The sequence below is a fragment of the Orycteropus afer genome, unplaced genomic scaffold (genome assembly GCF_000298275.1).
Source record: "Orycteropus afer afer isolate SDZICR_OR568_19922 unplaced genomic scaffold, OryAfe1.0 scaffold00145, whole genome shotgun sequence".
In the NCBI taxonomy this organism is placed as follows: domain Eukaryota; kingdom Metazoa; phylum Chordata; class Mammalia; order Tubulidentata; family Orycteropodidae; genus Orycteropus; species Orycteropus afer.
In genome coordinates, this window is record NW_006921732.1 from 3,304,489 (window position 1) to 3,324,741 (window position 20,253).

General features: G+C 37.2%; 1 protein-coding gene across 1 annotated transcript in view; it reads right to left on the reverse strand.

Moving 5' to 3' along the window:
* The window catches only part of NRDC (nardilysin convertase), a 154,266-nt gene that overhangs the window by 95,656 nt on the left and 38,357 nt on the right, over nucleotides 1–20,253 (reverse strand). The window contains exons 2-6 of the mRNA XM_007945891.1: nucleotides 11,732–12,044; nucleotides 7,114–7,247; nucleotides 6,152–6,221; nucleotides 5,915–5,996; nucleotides 5,046–5,199 (exon numbers count right to left, since the gene is read on the reverse strand). Coding sequence (XP_007944082.1) covers nucleotides 5,046–5,199; nucleotides 5,915–5,996; nucleotides 6,152–6,221; nucleotides 7,114–7,247; nucleotides 11,732–12,044 — 753 coding nt within the window. The remainder of the gene's footprint in view (nucleotides 1–5,045; nucleotides 5,200–5,914; nucleotides 5,997–6,151; nucleotides 6,222–7,113; nucleotides 7,248–11,731; nucleotides 12,045–20,253) is intronic.

A 20,253-nucleotide genomic window follows, 5' to 3' on the forward strand; every position in this document is an offset into this window, starting at 1 on the left:
TATATATATATATATATATACATATACCAAAAACACAAAACACTGCCGTCAAGTCAGATCCGACTCATAGAGAGACCCCTCCTTGGATTTCCGAGGCAGTATCACTAAGGAAGTAAATTGCCCGATTCTCCTTCCGAAGAGTGGCTGGTGGGTTTGAACCACCAGACTTCTGGTTAGCAGTCAAATGCCTTAAGCACTACAGCACCAGAGCTCATTATACTCTGTCACATGGGGTTGAACGTCAACTGGAAAGTACCTAATAACAACAGGAGCTAAGAACTTTGAAACGAGCAAATGTGTTGTTGTTAGGGTCTGTCGAGTTGATTCTGACTCGTAGTGATCCTATGTACAACAGAACAAAACACTACCTGGTCCTGTGCCATCTTTACAATCCTTCCTATGCTTGAGCCCATCATTGCAGCCACTGTGTCATCCATCTCTTGGAGGATCTTCCCCTTTTTCTCTGACCCTCTCTACTTTATTGATCATGATATCCTTCTCCAGGGACTGGTCCCTTCTGACAATATGACCAAAGTAGGTGAGACAAAGTCTGGCCATTCTCACTTCTATGAGCATTCCGGCTGCACTTTTTCTGGGACAGATTTATTTTTCTGGTGGTCCATGGCACTTTCAGTATTCTTCACCAACACCACAATTCAAAGGAATCAATTCTCCTTTGGTCTTCCTTACTCAATGTCCAGCTTTCACATGCATAAGAGACAACTGGAAATACCATGTTTAGGCACACCTTAGTCTTCAACATGACATGGTTGTTTGCAGAAGATCTGCCCAGCTCAATAAGATGTCTGATTTCTTCACTGCTGTTTCCATGGGTGTTGACTGTGGATCAAGTGAAATAAAAATCTTTGACAACGTCAATCTTTTCTCCATTTATCATGATGCTGATTATTAGTTCAATTGTGAGAATTTTTGTGTTCTTTATGTTGAGGTCTAATGCAAACTGAAGACTACTGTCTTTGATCTTCATCATTAAGTACATCAAAACACAGGTAAAATATCTTTCTGGTATTCTTTGCTTTCAGCCAAGATCCATTTGATATCAGCAATAATATCCCTGATTCCAGGTCCTCTTCTGAATCCAGCTTGCATTTCTAGAAGCTCCTTGGCAATGTACTACTGCCACCATTTTTGAATTATCTTCACCAAAATTTTACTTGCATGTGTTATTAATGATACTGTTTGATAATTTCCACATTCTGTTGGATAACCATTCTTTGAAAGTCTTCCAAAATTCCTGGCATAAACAAGTAAGTGCCTCCAGAGCTGCATCTGTTTGTTAAAACATCTCAATGAGTAGTCCATCAATTTCTGGAACCTTATTTTTTGCCAATTCCTCTGGTGCAGCTCTGACTTCTTCCTTCATTACCATTGGTTCGTGGTCATATGCTACCTCCTGAAATGGCTGAACATCGACCAATTCTTTTTGGTACAGTGACTCTGTGTAGTCCTTCCATCTTCTTTCTGATGCTTCCTACATCATTCAATATTTTGCCCAGAGAATCCTTTAATACTACAACTAGAAACCTGACTTTTTTCTTCAGTTCTTTCAGCTTGAGAAATGTTGAGTGTGTTCCTCCCTTTTGGTTTTCTAATTCTAGGTCTCTGAGTATTTCATTATAATACTTTACTTTGTTTTCTGCAGTGCCCTTTGAAATCTTCTCTTTAATTTTTTTAATGCATTTTAATGAAATATAATTTATGTACAGTGAAATACACAAAACTAAAGTGGCATGGGTCAATGCAGTTTTTTTTCAGTGTTCCCTTCCTTTCCCTCCCATTCCTGGTAACCAACAAAGTTTCCTTCCATATATAAACCTTTTCTTGACTTTTTACAATAATGAACTAATACTGTATTTGTCCATGATTGACTTACTTCACTCAGCATAATGTTATCCAAGTTCATCCATGTTATGTGGTATTTTGCAGATTCTACATTATTCTTCAGTGTTCCATAGTATTCCATTGCATGTATGTACCACAGTTTGGTTATCCATTCTTCTGTTGATAGGCATGTAGGTTGTTTCCATCTTTTTGCTACTGTAAATAGCACTGCAATGAACATGGGTGTGTATATATCTGTTCTTGTCCTGGCTCTCACTACATTAAGATATATACCTACAAATGAGATTGCCTCTTCAGCTCTTTTACTTCATCATTTCTTCCATTCGTTTTAGCTAATCTCTGTTGAAAAGCAAGTTTCAGAGTCTCTTCTAACATTCATTTTTGTCTTTTCTTCCTTTCCTGTCTTTTTAATGACCTTTTGCTTTCTTCATGGATGATGTTTTCAATGTCATCCCACAAGTTTGTCTGTTCTTTGGTCACTTATGTTCAGCGCATCAAATCTATTCTTCAGATGATCTCTAAATTCAGGTGGGATATACTCAAGGTCATATGTTGGTTCTCGTGAATTTAATTTTCTTCAGCTTCAACTTGAACTTGCATATGAGCAACTGATGATCTGTTCCATAGTCAGCTCCTGGCCTTGTTTTGACTGATGATACTGAGAGTCTCCATTGCCTCTTTTCACAGATGTAGTCAATCTGATTTCTGTGTATTCCATCTGGCAGGGCGCATACGACACGTATTTAAAAAAAAAATCACCACCTTGAGTTGATTCCGACTCATAGTGACCCCCTTTGGGTTTCTGAGGTGGTAAATCTTTACAGATATAGATTGCCCAGTCCACCTTCTGCAGAGTGGCTGGTGGGTTTGAACCACCAATTTCTGGTTAGCAGTCAAATGCCTTAGGCACTGTGCCACCAGAGCTCCTTTCCAACATGTATAGTCACCATTTATGTTGTTGAAAAAAGGTATTTGCAATGAATAAAGTCATTGGTCTTGCAAATTCTATCATGCAATGTCCTGTGTCATTTCTATCAGCAAAGCTATTTTTTCCAACTACCAATGCTACTTTGTTTCCAGCTTTCACATTCTAATCACCAGTAATCATCACACTTTGAGTGCATGTTTGGTCAATTTCAGAACTGCAGAAGTTGGTAAAAATCTTTAATTTATTTATCTTTCATTATGGTGGTTGATGCATAAATCTGAATAATAATCATATTAACTGGTCTTCCTTGTAGGCATATGGATATTATCCTATCACTGACAGCACTGCACTTTTTGATGATGAATGCAATGCCACTGCTCTTCAATTTGTCGTTCTGTGCATAGACAACCATAGGATTGTCTGATTCAAAATGGTCAATACTAGAGCAAGCATAGTACTCTTTGTAGAGTTGCATGGTTAAATTCTCCCTTCAGAGTACTCCTGATCTTCTACATTTACAAGAAAGATCATCTCAAGTATTATTTGCATGCTTTCATTGGTTTACTTTGTCTCTATACTTCTGTTTATTTTGGAATAAAATATTTAATTATATAAACACTTAGTAACAAATACATGCTTTGTGGTCATATCTTTAAACATAACAACCCCATAATGCCTTAAAACAGTTGAATGAACACACATAGTCAGTCCTATTATAGAATAATTAATGAAGAAAAACTGACATATTGTATCCTATTATAGATAATGCTATCAGCATAAGCATGTCCATTTTAATGGAATCTGGTATTATTTTAGCACAAAAGGTGGTGATATGGAGGTTCAACAACACAAAAATTTATTCCACTAAAAGTAATGGCATATTCTTTCAACTTTTGGGAACTGGACCAAATGATTTCTCAGAGTCAAATAAATCTCTTGAAAGCGGAAACTATTTCTTTAAGAAATTGGACCTCTGACATGCTTTAAAAAAGGTTTTGGTCTTAAGTCTTTTGATGCTGTGATATTCTATGTTTTGAATTAATTGCATTAAATCATTAAAAAATATCTGAGTGTCTACCAAGTTCTCAATGCTGGAGATGTATCAACAAAAGAGAGACTGAAAAAAAAAAATCCCTGAGGTCAAGGAACAAATTCAAAATTTCATTTTTTATATTTTATTCTTACATTTATGTAGAATTTTGTATAAAATCACTCCTTTTTTTCAGTGTTGACTATAGTCTGCAACCCTGGAATATCAAAACTCTACTAATGCACTGACACAAACTTTTTAGAAAACAATTTTACAATGAGTATCAAAAGCTTTAAAAATAGTCTTAATATTTACACACAAACATACCCAACAATTTCACTTATTACAATTTAACTAATTAAAGATGTGCACAAAGATTAAAATAGTCATCACAGCATTATAAAACAAAAAAACCTAGAAACAACCCAACTGTCCAATAATATATAGCTGGTTGAATAAGCTGTTGTACTTCTATACAATATAAATATAATAATTTAATATCATGCACTAAAAAATAACTTAATGATATGAGAAGATGATATATCTTTTTTAAAAATACCAGCTCCAAAGGGTATGAAAAATATGATCATATTTACATTAAAGAAATATAGATGGCTATATACCAAAAACAGAGTGCCGGTAGTGCACTGGCTGAGCACTCAGCTGCTGGCCATAGGTCAGCAGTTCAAACCCACCAGCTGCTCTACAGAAGATAGATGTAACTGTCTGCTTTCGTAAAGACTACAGCCTTGAAAACCCTATAGGGCAGTTCTACTCTGTCCTATACAGTTGCTATAAGTCAGAACTGACTCAACAGCAGTTGGTTTGATTTTTTTTTTTCAATATATCAAAACATTACTCATAGTTATCTCTAGACTGTAACATTAGGAGCATTCTTATCCTTTTAATTGCTTTTCTGTTTTCCATATTTTCTACTGAATGACAAAAAAATTGATTTCAAAAATCAGTCAACAGAGAATACATCATTCACGAAGCTCAAAAGCTGTTTAAGGGTTTTAGCTAATCTTTTATATAAAGATTAATTATGATACAACAAAAGCCAAAGTATATTTAATAGATGGCTCTTTCCGCCAAGCAAAGTATTACGATAATTTTACAGAATTAGAGCACTTGTTAAAAAGAAATGTCATAGAATGTGTCCAATATTTCCATTGGTAAGCAGCAACAGATAATTAAAATGAAAATATATTTTGAGTTAGTTACCTATCCAGGGCTTCCTTGAAGTATTTTCTCTGGACATCAAACTGAAAGACTGTACGTTCACAATCAGTTGAGGCATTGTCACTGCCCCCATGTTTCTTCAGGAAGGCATCAAACCCATTCTCATCTGGATATTTCAAACTACCCATGAATACCACTAAGTGGAAAGAACACAGTTATAGAACAAAAAGATATAATATTTTATTAAGGATGAACTTTCTCAAATGTGTGAAAAACTGAAAAAAAAATGTACCAACATATTAACAGAGGTTATGTTTCCTTGCAAGATCATGGACAATACTTACTTTCTTCAGTAAGCTTCTGTTTTGGGAATTTTCTATAATTCATATAGTTTGTATATTACTTTTATACTCAAAAAGCCAGTAAAAAAGGGAAAAGACAAATAAATATATAATTTATTTGTAAAAAGGTTAAGATTTACGTATAAGCATATATACAGATTAAAGTGCTAATATAAAAACTTAGAAAGTAAAAAGCTTATCCTCAAGTACCTTAGAAAAGTGGAATATATATATATGAATTAATTCACAAAAAGAAATATGGATTTAATTATTTTTAAATGTATCACAACCACAGAGGTTTTATTTAGGTACAGTTATAATTAAATGCTGGTTTCTGTTTCATTTTGTTTTCTAAGTGGTTTTACTCTAATCCTCACTTAATATAAAGTACACTTAAGGAGACTGAAAGTCTTCCACTATCATACTCATAAATCAGAGATTTTTTTCTTAGCCTTTTCTCTTATAATACACACCATATTTCTACCAACCAATTACCTATCCTTGAAATCAATTTATCGAAATTTGAGGGGAGAAAACATACTCTGGAATGATATTTTACAAAGATCTTACTGTGCTCCAAAAAGTGTGCCAGCCCAGGCAGGTCATCCGGATCAGCAAAACTCCCAACTCCAACACAAAGAGCCGCTGCAGACTGAAGTAAGAAGAACACATACAAATAGTAAGTCAATTCAAAGGGAATAATACCAGCATGTCATCTTAGGGATTTGTTTGGAGATGGATGATTTCCAATAGGACTAACAAAACTCTTTCTCTGAGAATCAGGAGGAGCAGCAAAGTGAAACTCACCAGAACTGTGTCAGTTTCACCCTGCTGCTCCTCCTCTTGCCATCCTGCCAAATGCTGAACAGGTGCAGACCTAAAGGGAAAAGCAGAAAGAGACAGAAAAAAGGGGAAGGCGGACTTGGGCAGCCCACCCAAATATCATTTCATGTCACCATTTCAGAGTTCTGAAAGAAGTCTGTTCCCTGAATTAGCAGATTTAGGAAATGTGGAGAAGTTACACATCTAGGAAGCTATCTCTGAAGATCTCTAAGCAATTAAAGGTTATGTTCAATAACTCAGTTACTAGAAGTGAAACCACTCAACAGGTTATTTCAGAAAACTTTATTAAGAGTAAAATAACATATCAGGAAAACATGTAACAAAGATAATGATAATAAATGGTTAGAAAAGAAAATCTTTAGTTATTTAAAACTACAAAATTAATTTTTAAAGAGGCTTTTTAGTTCTTCACTTCTTATTTAAGATATATAGTATAAATTATTTATCAATAGATATTCTCCCAATACCTTGTGAATCAGAGTTTTAAGTTCAACAAAAAAAGGGGAGAGAGATGTACCAAATTCTATACTTAAAATGATTAGCGCATACCATTATATCATTGTAAATTAAAAGGCACAAGAAAGGAGAAAAAACAGTCAATTTGAATCTTTGGGCATAGGATTATTATTAACTTTCACAATTTTATAAATGTCATTTTTAAGGGCTAACATATTTGGTGAAACAGATTCTTTTGGTAAATGGTTACCCTCCTAGGAACAGAACTTTCAAAAAGAGCATGTACTTGATAAAGTCTAATCATATGTCAGAAAATGAAACATATGTTTTCAGAAGAACCAAACAGCCTCACTTTAATAAATCCTGTCTTGAAGATTTGGGTCTGTAAACTCATTTAAAACATGGAGAAATACCCATTTCTTCAAACCATAGTCTAACCTGTTCTGTGATGTTTTTAATAGTTGCCTAACCTGCTTTCAGCTCCAACTACCCCATTAAGTTTTCTTGTCTCGACCAGCAGGGCTGAAGACATTTTTGTATAAGTTGACTTAAACCACAGTAAATCAGTCAGCTTTGACCACAGCAAAAACAGGCTCTGCGATTGCTAGAAAAGAAATTCATACTTGAGAATTTTCTACCCAAGAAATTCACACTTGAGAAACTCATACTTGAGAATTGAATTAAGAAAGCCCTGAATAAGTCATAATATATGTCATACGTAACTTTCAATTTTGCTTATTTATCTAGTTTTTGAGCTCAAGAATAACTCCCCTTTAGGAGGATGAAAAAGACTCCTCATGAAAGTAGTTAACTTCTTTAGGTAAATGCTCCCCAAAAACCTAGCAAAATTGTTTTCTTCCCACTTCCTTTGTTAATTCTCATATTTACCATAAACAAAGTCCATATTTTTCAAATAAAATTTAAATCACAAAACCCTATACCACTCTTTGAAAAAAAAAGTTATCAAGTCAATTCCAATTCATGGCAACCACACATGTGTCAGAATAGAAACATAATCCACAGGGTTTTCAGTGGCTGCTTTTTCAGAGTAGCTTACCAAGGGGACCCTAGATAGATCCAAACCTCCAACCTTTCAGTTAGCAGCCAGCATGTTACTACTACCCAAAGAGTCTGATACCACTCCTAAGCCACCTCTTATCTACACTAATCTATTTTATTTCCCTTTTTCAGACACTCATTTATTCAATGGATATAAATTATTTTCTATTGTCATAATCATGGAATCATTTTTCACTAATGTACAACTGCTTCCAAATCACTATAATTTGGTCTCCTCTTGGTCCTACATTTTAAGTCCTTCTATTCTTTTTCAATATGATCCAGAAAACTGGCTATCAATACGTTATGAGGAAAGGTGTAATACTGAGTTCTCAGGAAGGAAAGGTAGCATCTAAGACTTACATTCATTCATTCATTCATTCATTCATTATCACTAGACTCTGACCTTGCTGCTTCTAGAAGAGGTAAACTTCGAGCTTTTGCCCTACCTAAGCAAACAAAAAGGGGTACATAAAAAGCTCAATGCACACTTACATTTCATCAAATAGGTTTACAAATTGCAATATAAATCTAAGCTATTGTATTATGTCTTGACAATAAAGTGGGTGTCAAAACAATTTTTAATTCTTATACTACCAATGCAATATTTAGCTCTAAAACCTTGCTTCTCAATTAATAAGAGATTTAACAAATCCAAACAATAGGTAAAGCTACTTACAGATAGAAAGAAATTACTTATAGATTGAAAGATAGATAGAGAAAGAAACTTATAGATAGGAAATACTCAGTTAAGGCGTTAGAACACAATTAGTCATGCAGCTAAAGTGAACCTAAAAAATTATATAACCTAATTTTCTTGCTTTAGAAAATGAGAAAATGGAAAGGCCTAGGACCATCTAGAAAGATAGGCACAGAGCCAGAACTGAAATTCAAGTCACCTGACTATCAGTCTACTTTCTATTCTTTTAGTTTTAGCTTTCTAAGCTAAAATCACTTGACCTATAAAACCCAAGAAATTGTGGGATGACATCAAGAACATCATCCACGAAGAAAGCAAAAGGTCCTTAAAAAGATAGGAAAGGAAGAAAAGACCAAAATGGATGTCAGAAGACACTCCAAAACTTGCCCTTGAACAAAGAGTGACTAAAGCAAATGGAAGAAATGGCAAGATAAAAAGCTAAACAGAAGATTTCAAAGAGCAGCTCGAGAAGACAAAGTCAATTATGATGATGAAATGTGCAAAAACCTAGAGTTAGAAAACCAAAAGGGAAGAACACACTCAGCATTTCTCAAGCTAAAGAACTGAGAAAAAAAATCAAGCCTCGAGGTGCAATATTGAAAGATTCTATGGGCAAAATATTCAGTGATGCAGGAAGCATCCGAAGAAGATGGAAAGAATACACAGAGTCACTGTACCAATAAGAATTGGTCAATGTTCATCCATTTCAGCAAGTGGTATGTGATCAAGAACCAATAGTATTGAAGGAAGAAGTCGAAGCTGCACTAAAGGAATTGGCCAAGAACAAGGCTCCAGGAATTGATGGAATCACCCATTGAGATGTTTCAACAAACGGATGCCATGCTGGAGGCACTCACTTGGCTATGCCAAGAGATTTAGCAAACAGCTACCTCGCCAACTAATTGGAAAAGATCCATATTTGTACCCATTCCAAAGAAAAGTTATCCCACAGAATGTGGATATTATAGAACAATATTATTAATACCACACACAAGTACACTCCTTTTGAAGAGAATTCAAAAACAGTTGCAGCAGTATATTGACAGAGAGCTTCCAGAAATGCAAGCTGGATTCAGAAGAGGATGTAGAATGAGGGATATCATAGCTGATGTCAGATGGATCTTGGCTGAAGGCAAAAAATACCAAAAAGATGTTTACTTGTGTTTTATTGACTATGCAAAAGCAACTGATTGTGTGGATTATAACAAATTATGAATAACATTGAGAAGAACAGGAATTTCAGAACACTTGATTGTGCTCATAAGGAACCTGTCCAAAGACCAGGAGGCTGTTGCTCAAACAGAACAAGGGAACAGTGCATGTTTAAAATCAAGAAGGGAATGCATCCGGGTTGTATCCTTTCACCATACTTATTCAATCTGTATGCTGAGCAAATAATGCGAGAAGCTGGACTATATGAAGAACATCACATCAGGATTGGAGGAAGACTCATTAACAACCCACAATACACAGACAAGAAAACTTTGCTTGCTGAAAGTGAGGATGACTTGAAGCACTTACTGATGAAGATTAAAGACTTCAGTCTGCAGTATGGATTACATCTCAACATAAAGAAAATTAAAATCTTCACAACTGGACCAATAAGCAGCATCATAGTAAATGGAGAAAAGATTGAAGTTGTTAAAGATTTCATATTACTTAGTTACACAATCAACACCAATGAAAGCAGCAGTCAAGACGTCAGATGACACACTACACTGGGAAAATCTGCTGCAAAAGATATCTTTCAAGTGCTGAAGAGCAAAGATGTCTCTGTGAAGACTAAGGTGCACCTAACCCAAACCACAGTATTTTCAAATGCCTCATATGCATGTGAGAGCTGGACAATGAAAAAGGAAGACCACAGAAGAGTTGATGCTTTTGAGTTGTGGTGCTGGCAAAGAATACTGAAAGTTCCATGGACTGCCAAAAAAATGAACAAATTTGTCCTGGAGGAAGTGCAGCTGGAATGCTCCTTGGAAGTGAGAATGGCCAGACTTCGTCTCACCTACTTTGGTCATATTGTCAGAAGGGACCATTCCCTGGAGAAGGATAGTATGCTTGGTAAAGTGGAGGATCAACAAAAAGGGGAAAGGACTCAACAAGATGGATTGACACAGTGGTTTCAACAATGAGTTCACATATAAAGCACTGTGAGGCTGGCATAGGACCGGGCTGTATTTCGTTTTGTTGTACACAGGGTCACTATGAGTTGGAGCCAACTCGATGGCACCTAACAACAACAACAACATCAAACTATACAAACATGGAGGCATTACTCATAATGTGAGCAGCAAGGCACAAATAGTTTCATAAAAACATGACTCAATTCCTCCAATTTCTTAGTGAAAAAAGTCACATAATCCTTAACAAAAAAAAAAAAAAAATTATTTTTTCCAAGAAGAGTGACTACCGGAGGATTTATTTAAAAACACTTCCACTGCCTGTACATTACATCTTCACATCCTTAAGTCCTTGAGTTTACTAAAGAAAATAATACATCTGACATCTAAACTTTCCTTATCTAAACTTTAGTTTTAATAATCCTATGCATGAAGACTGTACTATGTTGAATGTGATATCAATACTGAGAAAACTAGCTTTACTAAACATTTGCTGGTCAATTCCATTGTACTGCCTCCAAAATATTATCCTCTAATATTGGTGCTCTGCTGCAAAATGGAGGCATTCTTGAAAAGATTTCTAGAGAGAGAAATTCTCCATATCAAGCCCTATTTACCTACTCATTGTTATTACACATTAGACTAAGCTCAACTCCCCCACTTCTATTTCAACCCTTCCAATTTGCTCTGCTATTCTGTCCAGATCTTTGTTGCACTACCATAAAGAGAGTTAAGTCATAATCATTTACCTATGTAAAAATTACCCACAAGAGGATTCCTAGAACTTTGGGCCAGGGGAGTTCTTTTTCCAGTCTCTCTAAGGGTAACACTCTATTCTAGGACAAGAATTATGCAGATCCTCACCTCCCTCTTTAGGAATCTATACTTTTGTTTTCAAAACATATAATGTGTACAAATATACATAAATTCAAATATACTTGTGATTACCCCTGAGAGATAGGGTTATAGGTGATTTTTATATTTTTGCCTTTCTTTAGTTCCCATTAGTTTCTATAATAAGCATTTACTACTTTTATAAACAGAACAAAATGTTTTTTAAATGAAATCTTTATACAGAGTAAAGATACCTTTATTGAAGGTCAAAAGATATACATTCCCTTTTTGCCATTAAGATATAAACAAGGAGTTTAGAACTTATTCCAAATAATTCCTAAATTAGAAAAAGATATAAGACATGACTCGCACCTGTTTTTCAGTGGTTTTCTTTCTAGCTTCTGTTCTCTCTTCTAATTCTTCCAATTCGTTTTCCTCAGTATCAAGATCATCATCATCATCATCATCATCATCATCGTGTTCATCATCTTCATCAAATTCATCTTCATCATCAAAACCCTCTTCATCATCATCTTCTATTTCAGCTCCAGAATCTTCATCTTCATCATCATCATCTTCTTCTTCTTCTTCCTCTTCATCATCTGTTGCATCTCCTGTTTTACTTTCCATATTACTTAGGTCTGAAATCAAAAGTGCCTGCAAGCCATTCTGTAATTTGATGTATCTGAAAAAAGATCATAAAACATTTTGAATCAGTTGTTCAATACACTACACAAATACAAGTGATCAGCAGGGCAGAATAAATAAAAAATCCAAATATATACACACATACTGTTTTAGATTAAATTGTGTTCCCAAAATATATGCTGGAATCCTAACTTCTAGTAATTCCATTAGGTAATAGAGTTTTCTTTGTTATGTTAAATAGATAATGACCAGTAGGCCAGATTCTAAACCGAATCACTTCTAAATATAAAGAGAGCAGATCAAGACACAGAGATAGGCATATATTGGTGGGGGTGGGGAGAACAGAGAAAGACCCCATATATCTGCAAGCGAGGGAACTAAGGAATTGCCAGCACTACCTACAAGAAAGCAATCTATACAACCAAGACACTGACTTGGATTTTAGTCTCCATAAATGTGGGAAAATAAATTCTGTTCTTCAAAGTCATCTAACTACAGTATTTCTGTTACATTACTACTAGGAAACTAAGACACATACAAAACCAGTACTATTTTTAAGATAATAAAATTGGCTGCTTCTGGAGAGAGGAACCTCAAAAGCTAGAGGGAAAATATGAGAGAGGTACTTTTTACCGTAAAGTTTTTTTTTTTTTAATTTTGAACTATGCATATATATTTACTTATTGATAAAACAAATTTTAGAAGTTAAAAAGAAAAAAAAAGTTTACTTACCAATCCCACCACTCGGCCTCCCCTATCATTTTTTAGTTTATAAGAACTTAAACCTTCAACTATACCAGAAGAGTCAACCTAAAAGAAAGGTATTCCTCAATATACAATGCAGTCAGATCAGTTTTTAAGTATTAAAGTGAAATCTCATAAAACCCTGTTGATTTCCTTTCTACAATGTATTTATATCAGTCTTCAAAGTTGCTTTTATACACTAAAGAAATAGTTCTGAGAAAATTAAATTCCACAGATTAATAGGCCTGCAGGAAGACGATTATTCCCACTATATTCATTTTTTTAAAATGTTTATTCCTTAAGCATTTAGTACCAATTATGTGTCAGACACTGTGACACAATAAGGATAAAAAGAAACAAAACTGCATCCCTCACTATCAGGTATACAATGTTTAGTAATGAGACAATACAATGAGTACAATAAAGTGTGATGTCGTTATTTGCCCTCGAGTCCAACCTGACTCATAGCGACCCTTCCTTGGGTTTCCGAGGCGGTATCACTGCGGAAGTAGAGTGCCCAACCTTCCTTCTGAGGAGTGGCTGGTGGGTTTGAACCACCAGCCTTCTGGTTCGAAGTCAAGTGCCTTAGGCACTAAGCTACCAGAGCTTCTACAATAAAGTATGGTAGAAGTAAAAACTGAAAGATGTCAGGGAAATCTTCTGAAACAAAGTACACTAAAATTGAGACTTTAAGATGAAAAAAGTTAATCAAGTAAAAATGGGGAGGAAGAATACATACAAAGAAAGATAAAGATGGGTGTCTGTGCCTTAAGATAGAGACTGTACACATAGATTTATCTCCTTTCTATATCAAAAATCACATTTAAACAACAAAAAATCAAAAAACACTTTTTATGTGTTTTAGTTTGTTTGTTTGGGGCTCTTTTGAGAATAAAAATATGACAGTAAAATAAAAAAGAATGCCGTCAGAAGGCAATATGCACATTTGATCAGATTAATGGAAAAAACAGAGAAAGGAGTCCTGGTGGCACCGTGGTTAAGCACACCACTGCTAACTAAAAGGTTAGCAGTTTGGACATACCAGTCACACTGTAGGAGAAAGATGTGGCAGTCTGCTTCCATAAAGATTTACAGCCTAGGAAACTATGGGTCTGTTCTACTCTGTCATATAGGGTTCACTATGAATACAAGTTAACTGGATGGCAATGGCTTTTTTTTTTTTTTTTTTAAATATTGTGATTTGGCTGAAAGTTTACAAAGCAAATTCACTTTCTGTACAGCAGTTCACATGCACTTTGTCTCATGACATTGACTACAATTTACCACAATGCAAGAGCTCCCCTCCCACTTCCTCCCCATAGCGACCTCTTCCCTGTGTCCTTCTTTCCATGCACTCCTGCACCCTGAGCTATGTCCCTGTGCATACACAATCCTTCTATTTTCCCATGATTGATCTCTCCAAGGAGTGTATCTACCTAGTAAAAATGTTCACCTCATATGTCTGCCTTTTGTTTGTCTGGCAGCCACAAGTGTGGGTTCAATTCGAGACCTGAAAGGCAGCTAGGGCCCATCAGTGGTTCCATTAGGCTCTACCAGACCAGCAAACCTGGTCCCTTCCACCACCACCCCAAATGATTTTGAGTTTTGTTCCACATTGCTCTCCCACTCTATCCAGGATCTCCTACAAGATCCCCCTCCGAGTGGTTGACAGTGGTAGCCAGGCACCATCTAGTTCTTCTGGTCTCATAGTCATATAGGCTAAGGATCCCATGGTGTACCAGTCGTTTGGACTAATTGTTTCCATTAATCTTTGGTTTTCCTCATTCTTCGCTCTGGATGAGGAGAGACCCATAGCTGCAGCTAGATGGCTGCATGCAAGGGCAATGGCTTTTTTTTAACATATGTGATAAGATATTGCTTCTTCTCAAGAAAGCCTGGACCTCCAGACAAAATGAAAAGAGTAGGGAGGACCTCAGGACAGTAAGTTCAATTATTAATTAAACTGCAAACAATCCAAATGTCCACTCGACACAGAATGAAAACACCATGGTATATTCACAAAAAGGAGTTTCTTTCACACAGTGGAATATTATAAATCAAAGAAATACATAATTCAGCAACAAACTATTACACTAAACAAACACAACACAACCACTGCCATGGAGTCAGATCCGACTCATAGCGACCCCTCCAGTTTCCGAGGCAGTACAGAAGTAGATTGCCCAACCTTCCTTCCGGGAAGTGGCTGGTGATGTTGAACCACCAGCCTTGTGGTTAGCAGTCAAATGCCTTAGGCACTATGCCACCAGAGCTATAACACTAGTAAATATTTAAAATATAATAATGAATAAACAAACAAGTCACAGAAGACTACATACATCATATAATTATTATTTGTATAAAGGCAAAAGTAAATAGTGTATTGTTTAAACCAAAAAACCAAACTCACTGCCATAGAGTCAATTCCAACTCACAGTGACCCCCATTGGGTTTCCATGGCTGTGAATCTTTAATGGAAGTAGATTGCCCCGTCTTCCTTCCATGGAGCAGCTAGGGGGTGTGAACTGCTGACCTTCTGGTTAACAGCCAAATGTCTTATCCACTACACGACCAGAGCTCCTTTGTATAATATTTAGTTAGGTACACATGCTGTTGTTGATGTTGTTGTTATGTGCCATCGAATTGGACCCGACTCATAATGACCCCACCTTGGGTTTCCAAGGCAGTATCACTACCGAAGTAGATTGCCAAACCTTCCTTCCAAGGAGTGGCTGGTGGGTTTGAACCGCCAGCCTTCTGGTTAGCAGTCAAGTGCCTTAGGCACTACGCTACCAGAGCTCCTTAGGTATATACATATATGTGATAAAGCTTTTTTTTTTTAGGCAAAGGAATGATAAAACATTCAGAATAGTTGTTGGGGTGGGGAGATAAATGGATAGGATGGGGAAGGTTCTTAAATTGAGTGATGAGTTATTCATCTTGAATTTATTATTTACTACTTACATAAAAATCAAAACCACTGCCATCGAGTCAATTCCGACCCACAGTGACCCCCACTGGGTAACCAAGGCTGTAAATGTTCACGGAAGTAGACTGCCCCTTCTTCCTTCCTCTGAGCACCAGCCAAGTGCCTTAGCCACTACACTACCAGAGTTCCTTACCAGTTATACAGAAGTTGCATGTTTTCTTTGGTGTATATTAAATGTTACCAAACCCACTACTGTCTAGTCAATTCCAACTCAAGTAACCCTACAGAACAGAGTACAACTAACCCCAAAGCACTTCCAAGGCTGTAAATCTTTATGGAAGCTGACTTCCATATCTCTCTTCTATAGAATTAGCTGGTGGGTTGAAACCACCAACCTTTTGGTTAGCATTCGAGTTCTTTAACCATTCCCCTACTAGGGCTCTCTAACAGATATTACAGTCTTAAATAACAAAGAATTTCAGTAATAACTTGGCCAGTCAGTCCTATCTTTCCCTGACAAATAATTAGCCAAGCAGCAGCAGCACGGAACTATTTTCTAAGAATGTTAACAATCTGTCCAAAACTGAATCCTAAGAGACAGAGAGAAGCAGAAGCACAGTTTGAAGTTGCCCCAGACACCAAGCTGGGTTTAAAAAATGAAAGAGTGGAAGGAGGGAAACTGCTCAGCTTTTGTAAAGTGAAATTTTTTTATTAGCTTAAAAGTTTAAAATAAGTGAACAAAAAAGAAATCTAAAATTGCTCTATTTTCAAAATAATCCTATGCACTCTACTTTCAAAATAATCACGTATCTGGTAACTTCTTGTTATTTCCACAACTACTTCTCTCTGTCATCATCTCTAATCTCCTCCTAACTGGTCTCATTGTTTCCTTTCACATCAATATCTTAGCAACCCACCTCCCTACACACAAACACACAAGTCCATTCACAATAGGCTGAATAAAGCAGATCAGGGCATTGTCTTTTTCAAAAACCATCAATGTCTTCCCATATTTGGAATAAAATCCAAAATCCTTATCATGACCTCTAAAATTCTAAATAAACTTTCCAACCTTCTTTCCCACTATTCTTCCCTCATTTTCTCTAATCTGTCCAAATGACTTCATTGTTTATTTCAGAGACTTGGCATTTGCTGTTTCCCCTGCCCAGAGACACTGCCCCAGATAAAGTATTCGTATGGCTGCTCAACTTCTTTCAAGTTGTTGCCAAAATTTCCTTTCAGAAATGCCTTCTCTGATCACACTACAACAGTACCTCAGTCAATCTCTACCTGCTTTTACCCTGCTTAAAACTCCTTTGTGGTAGTTAAGGTTGTGTGTCAAGTTGGCCGGGCCTGGTTCTGAGAGGCTGGGCAGCTGGATGTAGTTATTGCCCATGATGAGACTGGTAATCATCAACTCCATGGTAGAACCTACTGTGAGCACCTGAGTAGCTGCTTTAGGGATGTAGCCTGCTTCCAGTATAAGCAGCAACAGCTTTGAGGAAGGGCTCTAGCTTTAGGCATATCTGGATCCTGCTGAGTCTTCCTCTAAATGGCCTGCCATGTTGCCGATCTTGGGGCTGTTAATGGACACAGGGAAGGGGTGATCATAATGAGGAGATGGGAGGAGAGCTTTTTATTGTTGGGATTGTAATTGGGGCTGAGAAACCAAGAGAATAAAACAAATCTGCTTTGTAAATTTACACCCAAATCACAATTTGAAAAATAATAATAAATAAATATATATGAATGCTGTCAAAAAATAACAAAAGTAGGTAGCCCTAAACATCCACCCTTTCACAGAAACATAAAATAAGAGGGAGAAATTTGGAAATGGATAGTACTGATTGTTACACAACATAGTAAATATAGTGAATGTCACTGAATTATACATATAAAATGGATGAAATGCTTTGTTAAATATTGCATAATAAAAATGTAACATTTAAAAAGTAACAATAAATTTTAAAAAGAAATTCTTAGAACAAACTTTGTCAGAACTCTGGAAAACAGTCAAATGTTTATAGCAACCAAGTGAATGTCAAATCAAGAAAAAGGCAACTTACAATAGCAGGAAAACTCTGAGATTTTTAACTTGCCCTTGTTTCACCATCCCTTCAAGGCTCAGTGGAAGTCTTAGAGACAGATACCCAGATTTGCAGCATGAGTCTCTGCTCACTATCTCCAGAAAGAACAGAACAGAGCTTATTTGTAAATTATTGTGTTCATCTGTTCTAACCTATCTGTGATCTACCCGAAAGACTAATGCAAGGCCTAACTTAAAAATCACTCACGGCAGAAAAGTGGTAGGCACTGCTCAAAAGCATTGTAAGGTGACCAAAATCCAGCAACAATCTGGGGTGAAAAATTACATACAATAGACCACCCAAGTCCTAGAAGGAAAGCAGAGAAGTTTCTTTGGGAAATTAGGGCATTCAAAATCACCCACCATAAGGGGGGATTAGAAAGCCCCACGTATGCCCAGGACAGGATGCACACACAGAAAAAACCTGGGAAGACCCTAAGCTTTCCCTACTGGCTGATTTATAGGCTCGATATAAGGAGGAGTTGAAAACTGAGGTAGATTATAAATGGACTGGCTAAATGTTAAATGAATACACCAGCTAAGAGTTAATGCACAAAGACTGGGAGAGGTTTTGTTGTTTTGTTTTTTAAGCTATTGGAGTTAAAGGAAATCTCAATCACAACACTGACTGGACACAAACTAAGCCTTCAACAAGCAAAAACAGTAAATTGTAGGGAAGGGGGAGAAGCTAATTTCCAAAGCAATAATGTTCTAATGCCTAGTTGTCAACAACAACAAAAAAATCACAAAGCATACAAAGAAACAGAAAAATATAACCCATTCAAAGTGAAAATATAAATTGATAGCATCCTTGAGAAAGTACAAACAATGAGCTTACCAAAGAAAAACTTTAAATCAATTGTCTTAATATGATCAGAGTCAAAAGAAATCACGGACAACCACCTAAATGAAATAAGGAAACAATGTATGAACAAAACGAAACTATCAATACATAAACAGAAATTATAAAAAGAAAACAAAAATTCTGGATCAGAAAATTATAGTAACTGAGATGAAATATTTCCTAAAGGGGTTCAACAGCAGAATTGAGCAGGCAGAAGAATGAATCAGCAAATATGAAGAAGATAGGATAACTGAAATTATCCACTATGTGGAGCAAAAAGAAAAAAGAATTAAATGAACAAAACCTAAGGGATCTTTAGGATATATCAAGCAGACCAACATATGTGTTCTGGTTACCTAGTGCCACTCTGACAGGAAATATACCACAAATGTGATGGCCTTAACAAACAAGAGTTTATTCTTACAATTTGGAGGCTTTAAGTCCAAGTTCAAAGTGCCAGGCTCTAGGGGCTGGATGAAAGTCCCTCAACCATGGGGTCCAGCTCTGCCTCCTGCTCCCGGCCCACTGGAGCTAAAGGTGTTTCTTCACTCAGACTGGCTGCTGAGGCTGAGAAGCCCCAAGGTTGACAAGTAAAAAGGCACAGTCCCGATGTTACCAAACCACACGGCAGGCCATTAACTCAAGTCCATTGTAAGTCCCAAGGTCAGCAGAGCATAGCAGGCTGGTGAGCAACTACACAGCTACACGCAGAGTCCAAGTGTGCCATATGCTGGAGTCCATTCCCAAGGCTTCTCCTTATATACAGGAAGCAGACCACATCCCAAAGGCAGCTAGTCAGCTGCTTGTGGTAGATCCCACCATGGAGTTGATTGCCAATCTCATCGTGGGGAATAACTACCACTAGCCCAGCCACTCAACCAGGCCCAGCCAAGTTGACACACAAAATAACCACAATTCCACCCCTTGTCAACTTGGCACCTGTACAGATATTCAATGGGTGGTACCTGTACAGGTCTCCTCCACTGGGTGACTTCAGTCCCCTCGTTCCTGAATGGTGACCTCACCCCCTTGACCTCACAGGCCCCGTTCCTCCCCTTTGGGCATGGTGGGCCCTGCCCCCTCACTCTTGGGCAGCAGCTATGGCTCCATCCCACTAGCTCACAGGAACAAGCCCCACACTCCAGAACCAAGTTAGTGAAGGTCTCGCTCTGAAACCTAGGGGGCTGTGGTGCTTCCACCCTCAAAGGCCATGGTCCTACCCTTTCAGGCTGAGGCAGCTCTGCCTCTGTTTCCTTGGTCTCTCCACTTCTGCTTATTAATGCCAAAGGCAACCCACTCTGCTAGAAATCTTCCTGCTCCCAAAGCATTCAGCTTTCTTGCTCGTTGAGCCGGCCAACCTACTACTCCATTATATGCCAGTTTGTTCTACCAATTAATGCCTGAAGGCAACCCACTCTGCCAGGAAGCAGCCTACCCAAAGGCATCAAGCTTTCTTCTCCGTGGGCTGGTAAGGCTGTCGCTGTCTCATGCTGGTCTCTTGCTCTGCTCCTGCTGTCTGTCATGCCGTACGCCAGGGTCTCTCTGCCAGGGTCTCGGGTCAAGGAAGCACTCCACTCCTGTTTCCGCATTTTACGTATCTGTCAGAGCAGTACCCCACTCTCTTGGTACCACATTCCATTCTG